Genomic DNA, 18,857 nt, shown 5'->3' with positions numbered 1-18,857 from the left:
TTTCTAAGTGACCCCACACTTTTGAACGGCAGTGTACATACAAACATAAATTATCTATATGCAACATTTGCACATAGCATGCTTACAGACACTCACCTCTGCTCGCCCGCTGGGCAGTGCTGCTCTCCATTGGACCAGACAAAGTGGGAGTGGCTGTGTTGGCCAGAGTGCTGGTTTCTATGGAGACACAACACATAAGTGTTGTCAGTTACATCCAAGATGCTCAAAATGAAACATACTCAATGTAACATACTCAAACAAACAACACCGCTCTGTGAATGTGAAGACACCATGTCTAAACGAGAGTCTGAGGTCATCTCCCTCGCTCCCTCCCTCCTGTCCTCCCTCCCTTCCCCTCCCAGTTGAGGTGACAGGCTGAGCCAGGTGGTGATAACCCAGTCATGTTGTGTCTCTTAGCCTAGACATCTCCCTCCCTCCATGGGTCTCGACCGTCTCCACTGTCTCCACCTCCATCCATAAGCCCAGTCAGACCAGCTGCTGGGGCCCTGGCAGGACAGGCCAGACACCACTGGCTCCATGGGTGATGGATGAGTCTAGCTAGTTCACCTTGGAATGGATGATCACACACACACACACACTCCTTCCAGCGGCACATGGCCTACAGACTGCATTAGGAATGTTATCGCGCAATAAGTAGCCATGTTATTGGGACCAGATGGGACAACCCTGGTTTCGTTATGCAAAGACACAGGGAAAGGTTTGGGTCATCCCTGCTTTCCAACCACAGTCTAACCAAGGTCCTAATCATATTATCATACACCCATGGCCCCCATATATCGCATCATGGGAATTTGTGGAAACTCTTTTCCAAACTCTGTTCCAAACTCTTTTCCTAACTCTGTTCCAAAAGTTTGGGAACCACTGCCTTAAGAGTATACCGTACATTCAACTTGTGCTTTCGGATCACTTCTTTGTAAAAATGTGTATCCAAGATGGCAACAACAACAACAACAAAAAAATCCAAGCATTCATACATTCGACGACAAACATGGAGGGAAGTTGATTACGTTGTCCATATTACAGACAGGCTGAAAGCGAGTCCTGCTGAGAGCGAAACTAGTCCCGCTGGGAATGAGGCTGTCCTAATATGGACACCATGGATGGTTGATCCTTTGACATTTTACCGTGACACAACTGCCCGCGAGGAAAGAAATTTGACGGATGAAATGAATGAAACGAACACAGCCGGACGTCTGGCGCTGTGGAAAAAACACAGCTAAAATAGCGCTACATGAAAGAACAGCGCCCAGCTGTTGAGGTCTCTGACTGCGTGACATTAGCCTAACGGTAATGTCACACGCAAAGAGGCAATTAGTTGGCCTAACAGATTTTAATCACCGAGGAGCTATGGGGAACCCACCGGCAATACATGACCCGCCTACTCCTCCCTAACCTTTTTCACATCCGAGGACCGTGTATCCTGTTATTTTATCCCCCTTAGCGCAAGCCATTCCTCCAAGCCATTGCATCTCTGTGCTTTCAAAGGTCAGGCCTTGTCACAGTGTAAACGGCTTGACCTTTAAGGGGTGTGACACGAGTGTGTGTGTGTGTGTGTCTGTCTGTCTGTGTGTGCGTGTATGACAGAGGTGTCAGGGGTAACGGGAGAGAGACGAGGAGCTATGACCTGCCTGCCTCTCCCCGAGGGCTCTCCACTCCTTGACATGTGTGAGGAGGCAGCTACAGAGCTGCGCCGAGAGGCCGGCCCTTATACAGTATCACTGTGCCTTTCTCCTAGTGCAGGAGGGCCTCCTCGTGCAGCAGAAGCAGGACTAACCGTGCAGGGAGAGGATCCCCTCACGCATCAGAAGGCCTCCTCATGCAGGGAGAGGGACCCTCATGCAGGAATAGCCCCTTCAAATCAATTCAAATTTGATTTGTCACGTGCTGAATACAACAGACCTTACAGTGAAATGCATACTTACAAGCCATTAACCAACAACGCTTTAAGAAATTTAAGGGGAAAAAAGTGTTAAGTAAAAAAAAGATAAGTAAAAAATAGAAAATAAAAGTAACAAATAATTAAACAGCAGCAGTAAAATAACAATAGCGAGGCTATGTACAGGGGGTACTGGTACAGAGTCAATGTGCGGGGACACCGGTTAGTCGAGGAGGCTGAGGATGCACTGCACTTCAGACCGGAAAGGAGTACAGGGCCTATATGTATCAAGTGTCTTATATTAGGAAGGCTGTTTCAGGATCTACTCAGCGCTCGATGTTATGTCATTTATTGTGATCTAAAAGGCAAAACCGATCCTAAATCAGGAGTCCTACTCTGAGACGCTTGATACAAACTGCACCCGGGTAAGTGTCATGTTACAGAGAATACACTGAACAGCGCTCCACCTCTTCCCCTTCCTCACTGTTCTCAATTCCCCCAGCCACACACACACACACACACGCCTTCTCTTCTGGAAAACAGCCATAGCTCTCTCCAAAGAATATGACTCGGCAAAATATGAGCAACAAAAAAAAGGCAATTATGTAAAGAGCCTCTGTAAGACACACACACACACACACACACACACACACACACACACACACACACACACACACACACACACACACACACACACACACACACACACACACACAACCGACATTGTGCATGCTGGAAAAACATGTTGTTTTTCCTTCCCTGCCGGACATGTAGGGTTAAGTGTTATAAGAGTGGGTCACCACCCCCTGTGACACCCACGTCACATGGTAAGCGAGAAAACGCTGGCACAAACAAGAGTGCAGAGACACAAACACAGCAAAGCCTTAGCATCCTCCCCACACTCTGGATTATCATTATCAAAAGGAATAAGACACTGGGCTCCATTTTCGGCAGGCATTAAACCAGCGCAATTGTCAAATGCACGCTCCTTTACAAGTTCGACCTGTTAAAGCCGGCGCTCTTCTATTTTCAAACCCTAGCGCCAGGATTGGTAATTTAGCTGTTTTATATGGGCTCGCTTGTGCTGAGGTGGGAGGGTGGCATTGTTTTAGCTGTGTCCTTAAAAACCTCCGCCAATTTCAGGCAGCGCTCGTGGAGATATTTAAGACAGACCAAATCTGGTTTTAGCAATAACGCGGTTGTTTATGGCACGGATTTTGACAGCAGAAGTGCAGCCGATCCAGCCATGACGTACAGTGCCCATGTGCACATGGAACAAGAGAGATGTACTTGTACCGTAACGTAATATGCACGTATGTAGTATACATTTAAAAATAAAAAAAATCCCATTTCGTTTAATTTTATTAAAAAACAAGTATAGCCTTTCCTCCTCAATATAGGCTGTTTTTTTTGTCTTGCCCAATGCATTTTTTTTCTGCCCAATGCATTCACTCACTTTGGAATACATCTTAAATCACCAAAGCTTTATTAAAAGATCAAGTTTGGGAGCCTTTTTTATCGATGTACGTTATTTTAGCCAGCTCCTGTTATTATTTTGCATGTGCGTAAAAACCCCTCAACGCAGGCTATATGCCCATCATTGAAAGAGGTTTGCTTGTTTTCTGTTTCGTTTGATTGAAACACATGACCTCTTTGGCTACCCTTACCCTACTATAACAAAAGCTGGTTGAACAGCAATGTGTCTGGTGTCTTTCTTATCCTGGCCATGCATTAGCCAAAAAAGGTTTCTAAATGTTTCACTCTTAGTCAGCATGCTTTTGCATTATTCACATAGGCTGGTATACATCCCCATTCCAAAAGAGGACATCTTGTCCTGTTACCAAAGACGTACTCCGCCAAACAGTTTCAAATGATTCAGTCCTATAACGCCATATCAACGGTAGGCCCAGGCTATACATTGCTTATTGAGAACGTGCCTCGCACATACAATACAATTCACAGGAGCGTAGTATTTTTTTCATTGAAGCCAATTACAACAATGTTGTCTGTCAACACTCCAAACATATTGAGTAAACACTGTTTTTTTTTACTGTTGGTATTACTCATTAGTATAGCCTATGCTATTCAATCCAGAATGGACTAGGAAGAGGCTAGTTCGTGCCCCCAGCCTAATTGGAGTTGACGACAATGCAAAGACGTCAATAACCTGAGACAACAGCATGCAGTATTGAGCTATGACATGTGTCGATAGGCCAATGAGTGTCACACCTATAATTTATTCATAATGAATCAACATTATTAAAAAAAGATGCCAAAAATACTGTGTTTCAATGTCAAACTTGCATTTATTTTTTTGTCTTCTGTGATGTCTATAAAGTGTGAATTGAATACATTTCAACTCTATACCTGACATGGTGTCTTCTTTTACAGGGGGCTTTTGTTTAAGCCCATAACCATGTGTGTGAGGTGTAAACTTTTGTGTCAAAGTAGATTTGTTTAAGACTACCAAGAATCACTCTGTGTGACCCTGATTTAGCCCACTGCAGTAAAAGGTTAAAACAGAGCCCAATATGTCCTTGAAGACTGTGAAACAAAGCCTAAGAGAAACCTCCAAAGTTGATCTTGAAAGAAGACAAGAGATATCCAGGCAGAGTTTTGTGTTCGATGCGTATGTGTGTGCATAAGTGTGTGTGTGTATGTAAGAAATGAGACCAAAGAGCCTGGAATGGACAGCAGAGAACAGAGAGAGGGGGAGGGGGGGGGGGGGGGGGGGTTGATGAGAAACAGAAGAGGAGAGGAGGAAGGAAAATGAACAAAAACATTTACAGACCCACGCACTATGCCTAAGGGTGGGAACAGAGAGAGGAGAGAACAGAGCCATGTGTGGGATTTAACAGTGAGAGAGGGAGAGAGAAAGATAGTGAGATAGTTGGGGGCAAGAGGAAGACGGAGGATAGAGGGAGAGCGAGTGAGAGACCGAGTTAAAGAGAAACAGAGAGGAGCGAAAGAGAGGTGATGAGAGCAAAAAGGAGGGGTGACAAAAGATGTGCAATCCTCCCTCCTGTGTTGCGAGGCACAGCACTCCAACCCTCCCGCTCACGCACTGGGAACACTTGTGGACCGAATGCTCTGTTGAACACCAGTGTGGTGTTAAACTACTCTATCTCTCTGGGATCTCCTCCGTGTCCAATAAAGAGAAGCCTGTGACCGATTGCATTAGCACAGGGCTTTCACCTGGTCTCAATGCCTTTTACATGTGGCAGGGTTAACATCGGGACGGCTGTGGCTGTAGCCTCAAGGTGAAGGGTTGCCGGTTTGAACCCCAGTGCCTGTGTGTAGACCCCACTGGGGGCGGCAGCAGGAAGGGATGGGGTGAGGAGGGAGTGACAGAGGACAGCAAGGAGAGCGAGAGATGTAGGGAGGGGAGGAATGCAGCTCATTTGTCAGTCTTTCATGTAGGCCAATCGTGGGTGTGGTACTGAGGGTCCCAAACAAAGGGCGCTAATCTGTTATTCTGACAGAGAGAGAGCGTGTTTGTGTCCACTTCCGTGTTAATGGAGGGTTAATGGAGGGTTCTGGCCTGGTTTCCCCTCTCTAATGGCGTAGTGAGTGAGTCAGAGAAGAGTGGGATTAAAAAATGAAGAGGTCCACATCATCCTAACACCACCGAACAGGGCTGTGTACCTTACACACACACTGACTACAGTGTGTAGGTGTTGAGCCCTCAGTACAGACGTTCTGTGTAGGCCCATTAGGAGCCATTGTCTGTCTGTGTGTGTTTATGTGTACGTGTTGAACATTCTATTCAGGGTGGGAACAGAGAGAGGAGCCTAGAACCAGCTCAGGGGAGATGAGGTGTGTGTGTGTACTGTATGCTTGCAGTGACGGTGTGTGTGTGTGTGTGTGTGTGTGTGTAGGTGTTGAGCCCACTGTCTGGTGCTGTAACTCACGCATCCTGCGTAGGCCCAGTGAGAGTAGTGAGCAGTGAGGGGCCAGATGTGTCTACTGCCTCATCTGGGTAGCAGACCATACCAGCAGTGTGTGTGTGTGTGTGTGTGTGGTACCCTTGGGACCGATTCCTCAGAACCCGCCCAACCCTTTCTCCACTCCTTGTAACTTCAACCTTCACTCTTTCCAAGTCTCCCCTCACTTTTCCACTTCCACTTGCTTTTCCAACTCCCAAATCGTGTATCCAGTAGACTCACAGGTGATATATAGTACGCGCACGCCAACACACTTTAAAAAAATATATATATTTGTAGAGTATTTAGACAGTTATGAAATGACAGAGAGGAGAAACAGATTGAGGGTTTGGAGCGGGGATTGAACCCCGGTCTCCGGTGGGGAGAGGAGTGTACAATGTGACATGTGTCTTACCTGGCACGTCACAGCCCAGAATTTCCACTCTCATCCCGATCCCGGCAGGAGACCACCTCTCTGGATAGATCCTGATGAACTGGGCCAGGGTCTCCTCAAAACGCCGTAGCTCAGGGGTGTCGTAGTGGGTATTCCCCTCAAATATCTGCAACACACACAGAAATAAAGCAGAAATATTGAAATCTTTACATAGATGATTGAAATGAGTATAAATCACACTTTAGACTGACACACACACCCACATCACCCCACCCTTACACATGTCCCCCTCCCCCACACCCACCTTGGGCAGGCTGGTCTTGCTGTCCATGACGTACCCCCAATCCTTCCCGTTTAGACCGTGCGCCACGCGGTACTTCCTCACAAAGGCCCTGTTGTCCGTGCTGCTTGTCCCCTCTCCGCCCCTCGCCCCCTGGGTAATGATCCCCCGGACCATCTTGGGGACACCCAAGTCCACTTGGAGCCACTCCTCCCCAGCCAGGGGCTGAGCGGGGCCGGGGAACCAGCCTGAGTGGCTGGCCACCAGGCGGGCGTTCCCCGGGGACCACAGCATGTCTCGAGCCGACGAGGCTGAGATCTGGGCATCGGGGAGCAGGCCAGAGAGGAGGCCCTGCATCTCTGAACACGGAGCATCTGAAGTTGGGGAAGAAGAGGAGGAGGGAGAGGGCCGAAAATTAGTTATGAAAAAATCATTTTTATTTGGGTCAATGTCATACATTACACAAAACTATCACATTTCAACCCTCACATAAAGAAGCAATGAGAGAGAAGGAGGGAGAGAAGGGGAGGTGTTATGATAGAGGAGGAGGAGAGAGAGAGGGCTGAAAGAGCGAGGGAAAGAGGGGGAGAATGGTAGGGGAAGAGAGAGAAAGCGGTAGGCAGAGGAGATTAGCGAGGAAGAGACTCGAGGGAGAAACAGAGGAGAGAAGACCAGAGACAAGACGAGACAGTGAGACCGAGAGAGGAGAAAGAGGAGAAGAGAGGAGAGCATTAGTAGGGTTGACGGTTAAGAGCACACAGATCAAAGTTCCATGCTGTTATGTCACAGCACTAGCAACGCATGTAAACGATGGATAAATGGCCACATAAATGTATGTGTGTGTGTGTGTATGTATCAACGTGAGGTCATCGTGCGTGTCTTCAAGTGAGTATGTGTGTACCTGAACGGTGAGCACCACTTGCAATACGAGCTAATGAGTGCTACTCTTTCTCCCTCTCTGTGAATCACAGTTTTCAAGATTTTCAAGTGAACAAGAGTGACATGAATGATTGATTGTGACCCTTTCTTGTGACATACTGCATCTGCGATATTGTAGGGGTTGAGAGAAAGTAGGTTGGCATCCTGACATCAAAAACAGTGTAAAGGGCAGGAGAGGAAGAGGGGGAAAAGGGGAGAGACAGAGAATTATTCAGAGGTAGAGAAAAGGAGGTTGATCTAGAGAATTGGAGTAGGTGGAGAGAGAGAAAGGGGGAAAAGCAAGAACAGAGTATGGAATGAGAGAGAAAATGAAAGTGAGAAAATAATGATCACGAGGGAGAAAGGAGGAGAAAGAGGAAGGAGAGCAGAAAGATAGAGAGAATGAGAGTGAGAGAAAGGACGAATACAGAGGAGGGAGGGATTGGAGACGCGCTGGCTGGCTGAGAATGGAGTAAAACTTTGATTAGACTAATGCTCTGGTTAACGTCAGGAGTTCTTATGTGTGTGTGAGTGTGTGTGTGTGCTCATGTTACTGCATAGTTAATGCATAAACTGGCTGGCGTTTCTTCTAAGGGGATTTTTAAAAGTTTCTTCACTGACAGAGCAGGAGATGCCAGACACACATTTTGTCTCTCAAAAAAAGAGAGACTGTTTTGATGTGCAGTGGGACAGAGGATATAACGTAAGGATGTCTCAGATACCTAAGGCAAAATAACTTAAACATCTCTGTTCCCGTGGCTCTCACACACACACACACACCTATGATCTGACAGCCGTAGAGTTCGAAGCGCAGAGCAATGCCGTTCTTCCAGCTCTGAGGCCGGATGCGTACGAAGCGGGCTAGGACCGGCTGGGGTACGCGGTTCAACACCACCTCAGACGGGTCTGTGTTCGCATGGAACATCTGGAGAACACACAGAGAAAGGGTTTATGGTTCGACTTTTATACCAATCAAAAGATACCACACACATTTTACACCACACACACAAAGGCCAAAGACTGACAGAAGTGGGGAGCCTTTGTTGCTGCCCTATGCATCAGCCGGCGTGATGGGGATGAGTGAATGAGTGAGTGACACGGGGGAAAGGAGATGATTGCTGCGCTCCATTTCTTGACCGTAAATCGCTCTGGATAAGCGCACCTGCTAAACGACCAACATGTAAATGGAAATTAAATCAGTGTGCTGCAGGTGTGTGGAGCTAGGAGATGTGCATATGTCAAAAAGAGGGGATGCTGTCCTCACATTGCAAACAATAATCTTGGGAAAAGTGAAGAAGTGTGTGAGCAAGTCAGAGTAAATGCTTCCGCTACATACTATCTTCAGTTCTCTCTCTCTTTCTCTTTCTCTCACTCGCTCGCTCTCTGCCACACACACACACACACACACACACACACACACACACACACACACACACACACACACACACACACACACACACACACACACACACACACACACACACACACACACACACACACACACACACATCCATAGCCCGCAGTGTGAGTCTCGCTTCGCTGCACACACACAGAGCCCCAGCTAAGCACAGACAACCTAAAGACAGATCCAATGACATCCACCCAGCTGTCTGTCTGTGTTTGTGGGGGAAAAGGTGAGGGCTGGTAGGGGTTCGGAAGGGCAGACACACACATGCACGAACACACACACACACACACATTCCCCCTCCCACACCACCCACGCACACTACCACCGTGGGGGGACTGAACAGTGGACAGAAATGCTCGAGGGACATGACAGGGCAAGGTCGGACAGGATTGGGTGTTCTGTAAAAGTAACAGGATGTCTCTGCAGGAGGGGCAGGACATGACCAAGGACAACTTCCTGTGGCATCCGCCCCAAACGTCCGCCCACAAACGTCCACCACCCTCCTTTACACCCCCCTTCCTCTCTTGACCCCTCAGGGAGAGAGGTTAGAGGTCAGAGGATACATGTGACTATAGGAGAGGAGCCTCTTCCTGTTCACGGGAAGGACACAGACAGACAACAGACAGATCATGCTTGTGGGAGGAGAGGAACAAATGGTGAGAGACGTCTGACCCACCTCATGTCCGGTCCCTCTATCTGGTCTGGAGGTCGTCCACCAACCCCACCCCATCAAAACACCTCCATTCCTCTCTCTCTCTCTTATTTCTCTCTCACTCTCTCTCTTTCCATCGCTCTCCCCCATCCCTCTCTCCACTATCTGTCCATCTCCCCCTCAAGTGAGGCTCATGGCCTGAAACCACAAGACCGTCCTCTGGCATGCGATAACACACACACACACACACACACACACACACACACACACACACACACACACACACACACACACACACACACACACACACACACACACACACACACACACACACGAGAAAGACAAAAAAACTTCGATAAGAGGAAGTATGAGCCCTAAACTCACTCCAAGTGACAGTTATAACAGTTCATTTACAGTTAGAACAAGTTTGGACTGTCCACCTCCAGATATAAGATGAACTCAGAGGAAAAAAGGACCACAGGTAAAAGCTTAATATCAGTTAAAACAGACACTGACTGTGTTCCAAATGGGACTCTATTTCCTATGTAGTGCACTACATTTGACCAGGGCCCTACAAAGGCAATAGGGTTCCATTTGGGACAAAGACACTATAGAAACATGTATTGTGGCCGAAGATGCACCAGATAGACAGCCAGGCGTTACACCAACTGACCACAGAGGGTGCCAGAGCTAAGGCTTATTTAAAGCAATGTTTTTGCATGAAATGCAGGCCTATTGTCAAATAATTGAATGTGCTTTCAATCTGTCTATTTCGCTCTTCTCCTTTGAGTCTGGGTCTATGGCCATTCTCTTGCTTTCCCTCTCTCTCTTTCACTCTCTACATCCTTCCTTGTCTTTCCTTCTCTCAGACTATTTGTATTATATTTTCCCGTCTCATCTCTCCTCTCTCCTCTCCTCTCTGTGTATCTGAGGCTGTAATCATTCTACCAACCTTTCCTTCACTCTCTCTTCCTCACTACAGTGTTGTCAATCTCTCTATCTCTTCCGGTCTTCCTCTCCCTGTGTCGGAGGCCACTCTGTCCCCTGGTATTTTGTTTGGCCCTGTGCACTGTGTGCGCGTGTGTGTGTGTGTGTGTGTGTGTGTGTGTGCGTATGTTCACACAGATGTGTGTGTCTGTGTGTTAACCTAACCCCCATGAGTCCAAACCACAAACTGTCCCCCAGAAGTAAACATAGCCAGTTCTCACCTACTGCCAGATGGTGTAGAGATAATGTCAGGTATCTTTTAACAGCCCAAACCACCAGTCACCACACAGACTAGTCCTTAGACTTAAAACGCCATTTTAGAACTTCCTTTTTTTCACGAGGAAACTTCATTTTGTGATGTCAGGCATATTCAACAGACCTATTTTTGGGTGGGGGGGATGAGGGTTTTTAGAAAATAAAGAAGGATATGAGAGAGAGGGAGAAATAGAGAGAGAGAGAGAGAGAGAGAGTGAGCAATGGGGGTGGGGGATAGGAGAAGGAGAGTCGTGCTGCAGACATCCCCAGTCCCCTCCGTTTCCTCTTCCTCTCTCTAGTCACATACTGACCCCTAACCCCTGACCTCAATATCCCTATCAGCAGGGTCAAAGGTCATTCAGCTCATTAGACACCTGGACATTTGCTGGAAACAGGTGAAGGGTCATAAAACTGTGTGTGTGTGTGTGGGTAAGAGTTGATGCTTGGATATATGTGTGTCTATGAGTGTCTATGAGTTCTTGTAAGAGCACGTGTACGCTCTATGTACATCATATATGTCTCTATGTACATCACATGAGTGTGTTATTGTATGTGATGGTATGGGATGTGCCATTGTTGCTATAGCAGACTGGGTGCCATTCAGCCAGTTGTCTGGGCGAACTTCGTAATCTGCCTGACGACGGGAGGGAATGGGGGGGGGGGGGGGGGGGGGGGGGGGGGTAACCAGTCTAGCTCCGCCCTTACTCAACACACAGGGCAAAGAGGGCTAAATAATTAACATTGTCATGTTGTCTCCTCATGTGGCAGGTCATGAAATTATAATGAACCCCCCCCCCAACGAAAATCTTAACCCACGCTACCCTAGCCCTCCTGCACCGGTTCACACACACATACACTCCATGGAACCCCTTCCACATTTATGTGACGGTCAAATGCCTGGAGCGGATGGACACCGGTGGGACAGAGGCACCGTGGATATTTAACTATTGATGACCCTCCGGAGAGGAATGGGGTCACGGCGAAAGAGAGGGAGTGTGTCTGAGTGTGTGGATGTGTGCAGAGTAGTGGAAGGAGATCGTGTCCGACTAGGCTGAGTCTCCCTGATGAAAACACTTCTCTAAAAACAAGATGGAGAGAAAACAGAGAATAACAAATGGAGACCTACCGTAGAGAGAGAGCGATACAGTAGACAGAGAAGCTCTACTCATCCTGAGATGATCTATTTGCCTTCTCTCTCTCTCTCTCTCTCTCTCTCTCCCTGTCCCGGTGCTTTCGGCACACCGCTGCCATCTCTGCTGTGTTTCCCTTGAAGCTGATGGCACCACAGGGAGATGTGGCCAAGCTCTGCACAAGACATTATTCTCTCTGTCTCTCTTTCGATCCATCCCCCTCCCTCCCTCCTGCCCTCCTTTTCTCACTCCGTATGAAGATGTTGACAGTAGGAATTGGTTCCAACTGGCTGCTCTCCACTAGTGGCTTGAAGAGGAGGCCAGCAGGGCTGAGGAGTGTGTGGAGTGTGTGTGGATGCTGTGGTACAGCACTCCTTTGAAATGGTCTCCCACCCCCTCAAACAGTTGTTTTTGTCAATGTCTCCCACTCTGCCCCACTTCCCCCATTTCTCTCTCATCACACTGTGTGCGTGGGTTAGTGTGTGTGTGTGTTAGGTGTATGTGTGTCTACATGCGTATGTGTGTGTGTGTCTGTGCTTGAGTGTGTAAATATGCCTGCGTATATGTTTGTGTGTGTGTGTCTATGTGTATGTGCGTGTGTGTCTATGTGTGAGTGCGTGTGTGTGTCTATGTGTGAGTGCGTGTGTGTGTCTATGTGTGAGTGCGCGTGTGTGTGTGTGTCTATGTGTGACTGCGTGTGTGTGTGTGTCAATGTGTGAGTGTGTGTGTGTGTGTGTGTCTATGTGTGAGTGCGTGTGCGTGTGTGTGTGTGTCTATGTGTGAGTGCGTGTGTGTGTGTGTGTCTATGTGTGAGTGCGTGTGTGTGTCTATGTGTGAGTGCGCGTGTGTGTCTATGTGTGCGTGCGTGTGTGTGTCTATGTGTGAGTGCGCGTGTGTGTGTGTGTCTATGTGTGAGTGCGTGTGTGTGTGTGTGTCAATGTGTGAGTGTGTGTGTGTGTGTGTGTGTGTGTCTATGTGTGAGTACGTGTGCGTGTATCTATGTGTGAGTGCGTGTGTGTGTGTGTCTATGTGTGAGTGCGTGTGTGTGTGTGTGTGTCTATGTGTGAGTCCGTGTGTGTGTCTATGTGTGAGTGCGTGTGTGTGTGTGTCTATGTGTGTGTATGTGTGTGTGTGTGTGTCTATGTGTGAGTGCATGTGTGTGTGTGTGTGTCTATGTGTGAGTGCGTGTGTCTATGTGTGAGTGCGTGTGTGTGTGTGTGTGTCTATGTGTGAGTGCGTGTGTCTATGTGTGAGTGCGTGTGTATGTCTATGTGTGAGTGCGTGTGTGTGCGTGTGTGTCTATGTGTGAGTGCGTGTGTGTGTGTGTGTCTATGTGTGCGTGTGTGTGTGTATATGTGTGAGTGCATGTGTGTGTGTGTGTGTCTATGTGTGAGTGCGTGTGTGTCTATGTGTGAGTGCGTGTGTCTATGTGTGAGTGCGTGTGTCTATGTGTGAGTGCGTGTGTCTATGTGTGAGTGCGTGTGTGTGTCTATGTGTGTGTGTGTGTGTGTCTATGTGTGAGTGCGTGTGTGTGTGTCTATGTGTGTGTGTGTCTATGTGTGTGTGTGTGTGTGTGTGTGTGTGTGTGTATGTGTGAGTGCGTGTGTGTGTGTCTATGTGTGAGTGCGTGTGTGTGTGTGTGTCTATGTGTGCGTGTGTGTGTGTCTATGTGTGAGTGTGTGTGTGTGTGTGTCTATGTGTGAGTGCGTGTGTGTCTATGTGTGTGTGTGTGTGTGTGTGTGTGTGTGTGTCTATGTGTGTGTGCGTGTGTGTGTGTCTATGTGTGAGTGCGTGTGTGTGCCTTATGTGTGTGTGTCTATGTGTGTGTGTGTGTGTGTGTGTGTGTGTGTGTGTGTCTATGTGTGAGTGCGTGTGTGTGTGTCTATGTGTGAGTGCGTGTGTGTGTGTGTGTCTATGTGTGAGTGCGTGTGTGTGCCTTATGTGTGTGTGTCTATGTGTGTGTGTGTGTGTGTGTGTGTGTGTGTGTCTATGTGTGAGTGCGTGTGTGTGTGTGTCTATGTGTGAGTGCGTGTGCGTGCGTGCGTGTGTGTCTATGTGTGAGTGCGTGTGTGTGTGCGTCTATGTGTGAGTGCGTGTGTGTCTATGTGTGTGTGTGTGTGTGTCTATGTGTGTGTGTGTCTATGTGTGTGTGTGTGTGTGTGTGTGTGTATGTGTGAGTGCGTGTGTGTGTGTCTATGTGTGAGTGCGTGTGTGTGTGTGTGTCTATGTGTGCGTGTGTGTGTGTCTATGTGTGAGTGTGTGTGTGTGTGTGTCTATGTGTGAGTGCGTGTGTGTCTATGTGTGTGTGTGTGTGTGTGTGTGTGTGTGTGTGTGTGTGTGTGTGTGTGTGTGTGTGTGTGTGTCTATGTGTGTGTGCGTGTGTGTGTGTGTCTATGTGTGAGTGCGTGTGTGTGCCTTATGTGTGTGTGTCTATGTGTGTGTGTGTGTGTGTGTGTGTCTATGTGTGAGTGCGTGTGTGTGTGTCTATGTGTGAGTGCGTGTGTGTGTGTGTGTCTATGTGTGAGTGCGTGTGTGTGCCTTATGTGTGTGTGTCTATGTGTGTGTGTGTGTGTGTGTGTGTGTGTGTGTGTGTGTGTGTCTATGTGTGAGTGCGTGTGTGTGTGTCTATGTGTGAGTGCGTGTGTGTGTGTCTATGTGTGAGTGCGTGTGTGTGTGTGTGTCTATGTGTGAGTGCGTGTGTGTGTCTATGTGTGAGTGCGTGTGTGTGTGTCTATGTGTGAGTGCGTGTGTGTGTGTGTGTGTCTATGTGTGAGTGCGTGTGTGTGTGTCTATGTGTGAGTGCGTGTGTGTGTGTGTGTCTATGTGTGAGTGCGTGTGTGTGTGTGTGTCTATGTGTGAGTGCGTGTGTGTGTCTATGTGTGAGTGCGTGTGTGTGTGTGTCTATGTGTGTCTATGTGTGAGTGCGTGTGTGTGTGTGTCTATGTGTGTGTATGTGTGTGTGTGTGTGTCTATGTGTGAGTGCATGTGTGTGTGTGTGTGTCTATGTGTGAGTGCGTGTGTCTATGTGTGAGTGCGTGTGTGTGTGTGTGTGTCTATGTGTGAGTGCGTGTGTCTATGTGTGAGTGCGTGTGTATGTCTATGTGTGAGTGCGTGTGTGTGCGTGTGTGTCTATGTGTGAGTGCGTGTGTGTGTGTGTGTCTATGTGTGCGTGTGTGTGTGTATATGTGTGAGTGCATGTGTGTGTGTGTGTGTCTATGTGTGAGTGCGTGTGTGTCTATGTGTGAGTGCGTGTGTCTATGTGTGAGTGCGTGTGTCTATGTGTGAGTGCGTGTGTCTATGTGTGAGTGCGTGTGTGTGTCTATGTGTGTGTGTGTGTGTGTCTATGTGTGAGTGCGTGTGTGTGTGTCTATGTGTGTGTGTGTCTATGTGTGTGTGTGTGTGTGTGTGTGTGTGTGTGTGTATGTGTGAGTGCGTGTGTGTGTGTGTGTCTATGTGTGAGTGCGTGTGTGTGTGTGTGTCTATGTGTGCGTGTGTGTGTGTCTATGTGTGAGTGTGTGTGTGTGTGTGTCTATGTGTGAGTGCGTGTGTGTCTATGTGTGTGTGTGTGTGTGTGTGTGTGTGTGTGTGTGTGTGTCTATGTGTGTGTGCGTGTGTGTGTGTCTATGTGTGAGTGCGTGTGTGTGCCTTATGTGTGTGTGTCTATGTGTGTGTGTGTGTGTGTGTGTGTGTGTGTGTGTGTGTGTGTGTCTATGTGTGAGTGCGTGTGTGTGTGTCTATGTGTGAGTGCGTGTGTGTGTGTGTGTCTATGTGTGAGTGCGTGTGTGTGCCTTATGTGTGTGTGTCTATGTGTGTGTGTGTGTGTGTGTGTGTGTGTGTCTATGTGTGAGTGCGTGTGTGTGTGTGTCTATGTGTGAGTGCGTGTGCGTGCGTGCGTGTGTGTCTATGTGTGAGTGCGTGTGTGTGTGCGTCTATGTGTGAGTGCGTGTGTGTCTATGTGTGTGTGTGTGTGTGTCTATGTGTGTGTGTGTCTATGTGTGTGTGTGTGTGTGTGTGTGTGTATGTGTGAGTGCGTGTGTGTGTGTCTATGTGTGAGTGCGTGTGTGTGTGTGTGTCTATGTGTGCGTGTGTGTGTGTCTATGTGTGAGTGTGTGTGTGTGTGTGTCTATGTGTGAGTGCGTGTGTGTCTATGTGTGTGTGTGTGTGTGTGTGTGTGTGTGTGTGTGTGTGTGTGTGTGTGTGTCTATGTGTGTGTGCGTGTGTGTGTGTGTCTATGTGTGAGTGCGTGTGTGTGCCTTATGTGTGTGTGTCTATGTGTGTGTGTGTGTGTGTGTGTGTCTATGTGTGAGTGCGTGTGTGTGTGTCTATGTGTGAGTGCGTGTGTGTGTGTGTGTCTATGTGTGAGTGCGTGTGTTTGCCTTATGTGTGTGTGTCTATGTGTGTGTGTGTGTGTGTGTGTGTGTGTGTGTGTGTCTATGTGTGAGTGCGTGTGTGTGTGTCTATGTGTGAGTGCGTGTGTGTGTGTCTATGTGTGAGTGCGTGTGTGTGTGTGTGTCTATGTGTGAGTGCGTGTGTGTGTCTATGTGTGAGTGCGTGTGTGTGTGTCTATGTGTGAGTGCGTGTGTGTGTGTGTGTGTCTATGTGTGAGTGCGTGTGTGTGTGTCTATGTGTGAGTGCGTGTGTGTGTGTGTGTCTATGTGTGAGTGCGTGTGTGTGTGTGTGTCTATGTGTGAGTGCGTGTGTGTGTCTATGTGTGAGTGCGTGTGTGTGTGTGTCTATGTGTGTGTGCGTGTGTGTGTGTATGTGTGTGTATGTGTGTGTGTGTGTGTGTGTGTCTATGTGTGAGTGCATGTGTATGTGTGTGTCTATGTGTGTGTGTGTGTGTCAATGTGTGTGTGCGTCTATGTGTGAGTGCGTGTGTGTGTCTATGTGTGAGTGCGTGTGTGTGTCTATGTGTGTGTCTATGTGTGAGTGCGTGTGTGTCAATGTGTGAGTGCGTGTGTCTATGTGTGAGTGCGTGTGTCTCTGTGTGAGTGCGTGTGTCTATGTGTGAGTGCGTGTGTCTATGTGTGAGTGCGTGTGTCTATGTGTGAGTGCGTGTGTGTGTCTATGTGTGAGTGCGTGTGTGTGTGTGTGTGTGTCTATGTGTGAGTGCGTGTGTCTATGTGTGAGTGCGTGTGTCTATATGTGAGTGCGTGTGTCTATGTGTGAGTGCGTGTGTGTGTGTGTGTGTGTCTATGTGTGCGTGTGTGTGTGTCTATGTGTGAGTGCGTGTGTGTGTGTGTGTGTGTCTATGTGTGAGTGCGTGTGTGTCTATGTGTGAGTGCGTGTGTCTATGTGTGAGTGTGTGTGTCTATGTGTGAGTGCGTGTGTCTATGTGTGAGTGCGTGTGTGTGTCTATGTGTGTGTGTCTATGTGTGAGTGCGTGTGTCTATGTGTGAGTGCGTGTGTCTATGTGTGAGTGCGTGTGTGTGTCTATGTGTGAGTGCGTGTGTGTGCGTGTGTATCTATGTGTGAGTGCGTGTGTATCTATGTGTGAGTGCGTGTGTGTGAGTGTGTCTATGTGTGCGTGTGTGTGTGTCTATGTGTGAGTGCGTGTGTGTCTATGTGTGAGTGCGTGTGTGTCTATGTGTGTGTGTGTGTGTGTGTGTGTGTGTGTGTGTGTCTATGTGTGAGTGCGTGTGTGTGTGTCTATGTGTGAGTGCGTGTGTGTGTGTGTGTCTATGTGTGCGTGTGTGTGTGTCTATGTGTGAGTGCGTGTGTGTGTGTGTCTATGTGTGAGTGCGTGTGTGTCTATGTGTGTGTGTGTGTGTGTGTGTGTGTGTGTGTGTGTGTGTGTGTGTGTGTGTGTGTGTGTGTGTGTGTGCTATGTGTGTGTGCGTGTGTGTGTGTCTATGTGTGAGTGCGTGTGTGTGTCTTATGTGTGTGTGTCTATGTGTGTGTGTGTGTGTGTGTGTGTCTATGTGTGAGTGCGTGTGTGTGTGTCTATGTGTGAGTGCGTGTGTGTGTGTGTGTGTGTGTGTGTGTCTATGTGTGAGTGCGTGTGTGTGTGTCTATGTGTGAGTGCGTGTGTGTGTGTGTGTGTCTATGTGTGAGTGCGTGTGTGTGCCTTATGTGTGTGTGTCTATGTGTTTGTGTGTGTGCGTGTGTGTGTCTATGTGTGAGTGCGTGTGTGTGTGTGTCTATGTGTGTGTGCGTGTGTGTGTATGTGTGTGTCTATGTGTGTGTGTGTGTCAATGTGTGTGTGCGTCTATGTGTGAGTGCGTGTGTGTGTCTATGTGTGAGTGCGTGTGTGTGTGTCTATGTGTGTGTCTATGTGTGAGTGCGTGTGTGTCAATGTGTGAGTGCGTGTGTCTATGTGTGAGTGCGTGTGTCTATGTGTGAGTGCGTGTGTGTTGTGTGAGTGTGTGGTGGTGCTGTGTGTGTCAGTGGATGCGTGTGTGTGTGTGAAAGCCAGTCCCAAACCATGATGCTCCCTCCACCATACTTTACAGTTGGGATGGTTTTGATGTTGGGGTGCTGTGTCTTTTTTCCCCCCCACACATAGTGTTGTGTGTTCTTTCCAAACAACTCAACTGTAGTTTCATCTGTCCACAGAATATTTTGCCAGAAGCGCTGTGGAACATCCAGGTGCTCTTTTGCAAACTTCAGACTTGCAGCAATGTTTTTTTTGGAGAGCAGTGGCTTCTTCCGTGGTGTCCTCCCATGAACACCATTCTTGTTTAGTTTTTTACGTATTGTAGACTCATCAACAGAGATGTTAGCATGTTCCAGAGATTTCTGTAAATCTTTAGCTGACACTCTAGGATTCTTCTTAACCTCACTGAGAATTCTGCGCTGTGCTCTTGCAGTCATCTTTGCAGGACGGCCACTCCTAGGGAGAGTAGCAACAGGGCTGAACTTTCTCCATTTATAGACTATTTGTCTTACCGTGGACTGATGAACATCAAGGCTTTTAGAGATACTTTTGTAACCCTTTCCAGCTTTATGCAAGTCAACAATTCTTAATCTTTGGTCTTCTGAGATCTCTTTTGTTCGAGGCATGTTCACATCAG

The 18,857-nt window shown here is 48.0% G+C and overlaps 1 protein-coding gene across 1 annotated transcript in view; it reads right to left on the bottom strand.

Annotated features, from left to right (window-relative positions):
* Positions 1-18,857, bottom strand: part of LOC120033173 (neuropilin-2-like) — a 72,123-nt gene that overhangs the window by 16,701 nt on the left and 36,565 nt on the right. The window contains exons 7-10 of the mRNA XM_038979455.1: positions 8,193-8,337; positions 6,519-6,868; positions 6,236-6,380; positions 97-177 (exon numbers count right to left, since the gene is read on the bottom strand). Coding sequence (XP_038835383.1) covers positions 97-177; positions 6,236-6,380; positions 6,519-6,868; positions 8,193-8,337 — 721 coding nt within the window. The remainder of the gene's footprint in view (positions 1-96; positions 178-6,235; positions 6,381-6,518; positions 6,869-8,192; positions 8,338-18,857) is intronic.

The sequence above is a fragment of the Salvelinus namaycush genome, chromosome 40 (genome assembly GCF_016432855.1).
Source record: "Salvelinus namaycush isolate Seneca chromosome 40, SaNama_1.0, whole genome shotgun sequence".
In the NCBI taxonomy this organism is placed as follows: Eukaryota; Metazoa; Chordata; class Actinopteri; order Salmoniformes; family Salmonidae; genus Salvelinus; species Salvelinus namaycush.
This window is presented reverse-complemented; position numbering and strand designations above follow the sequence as displayed.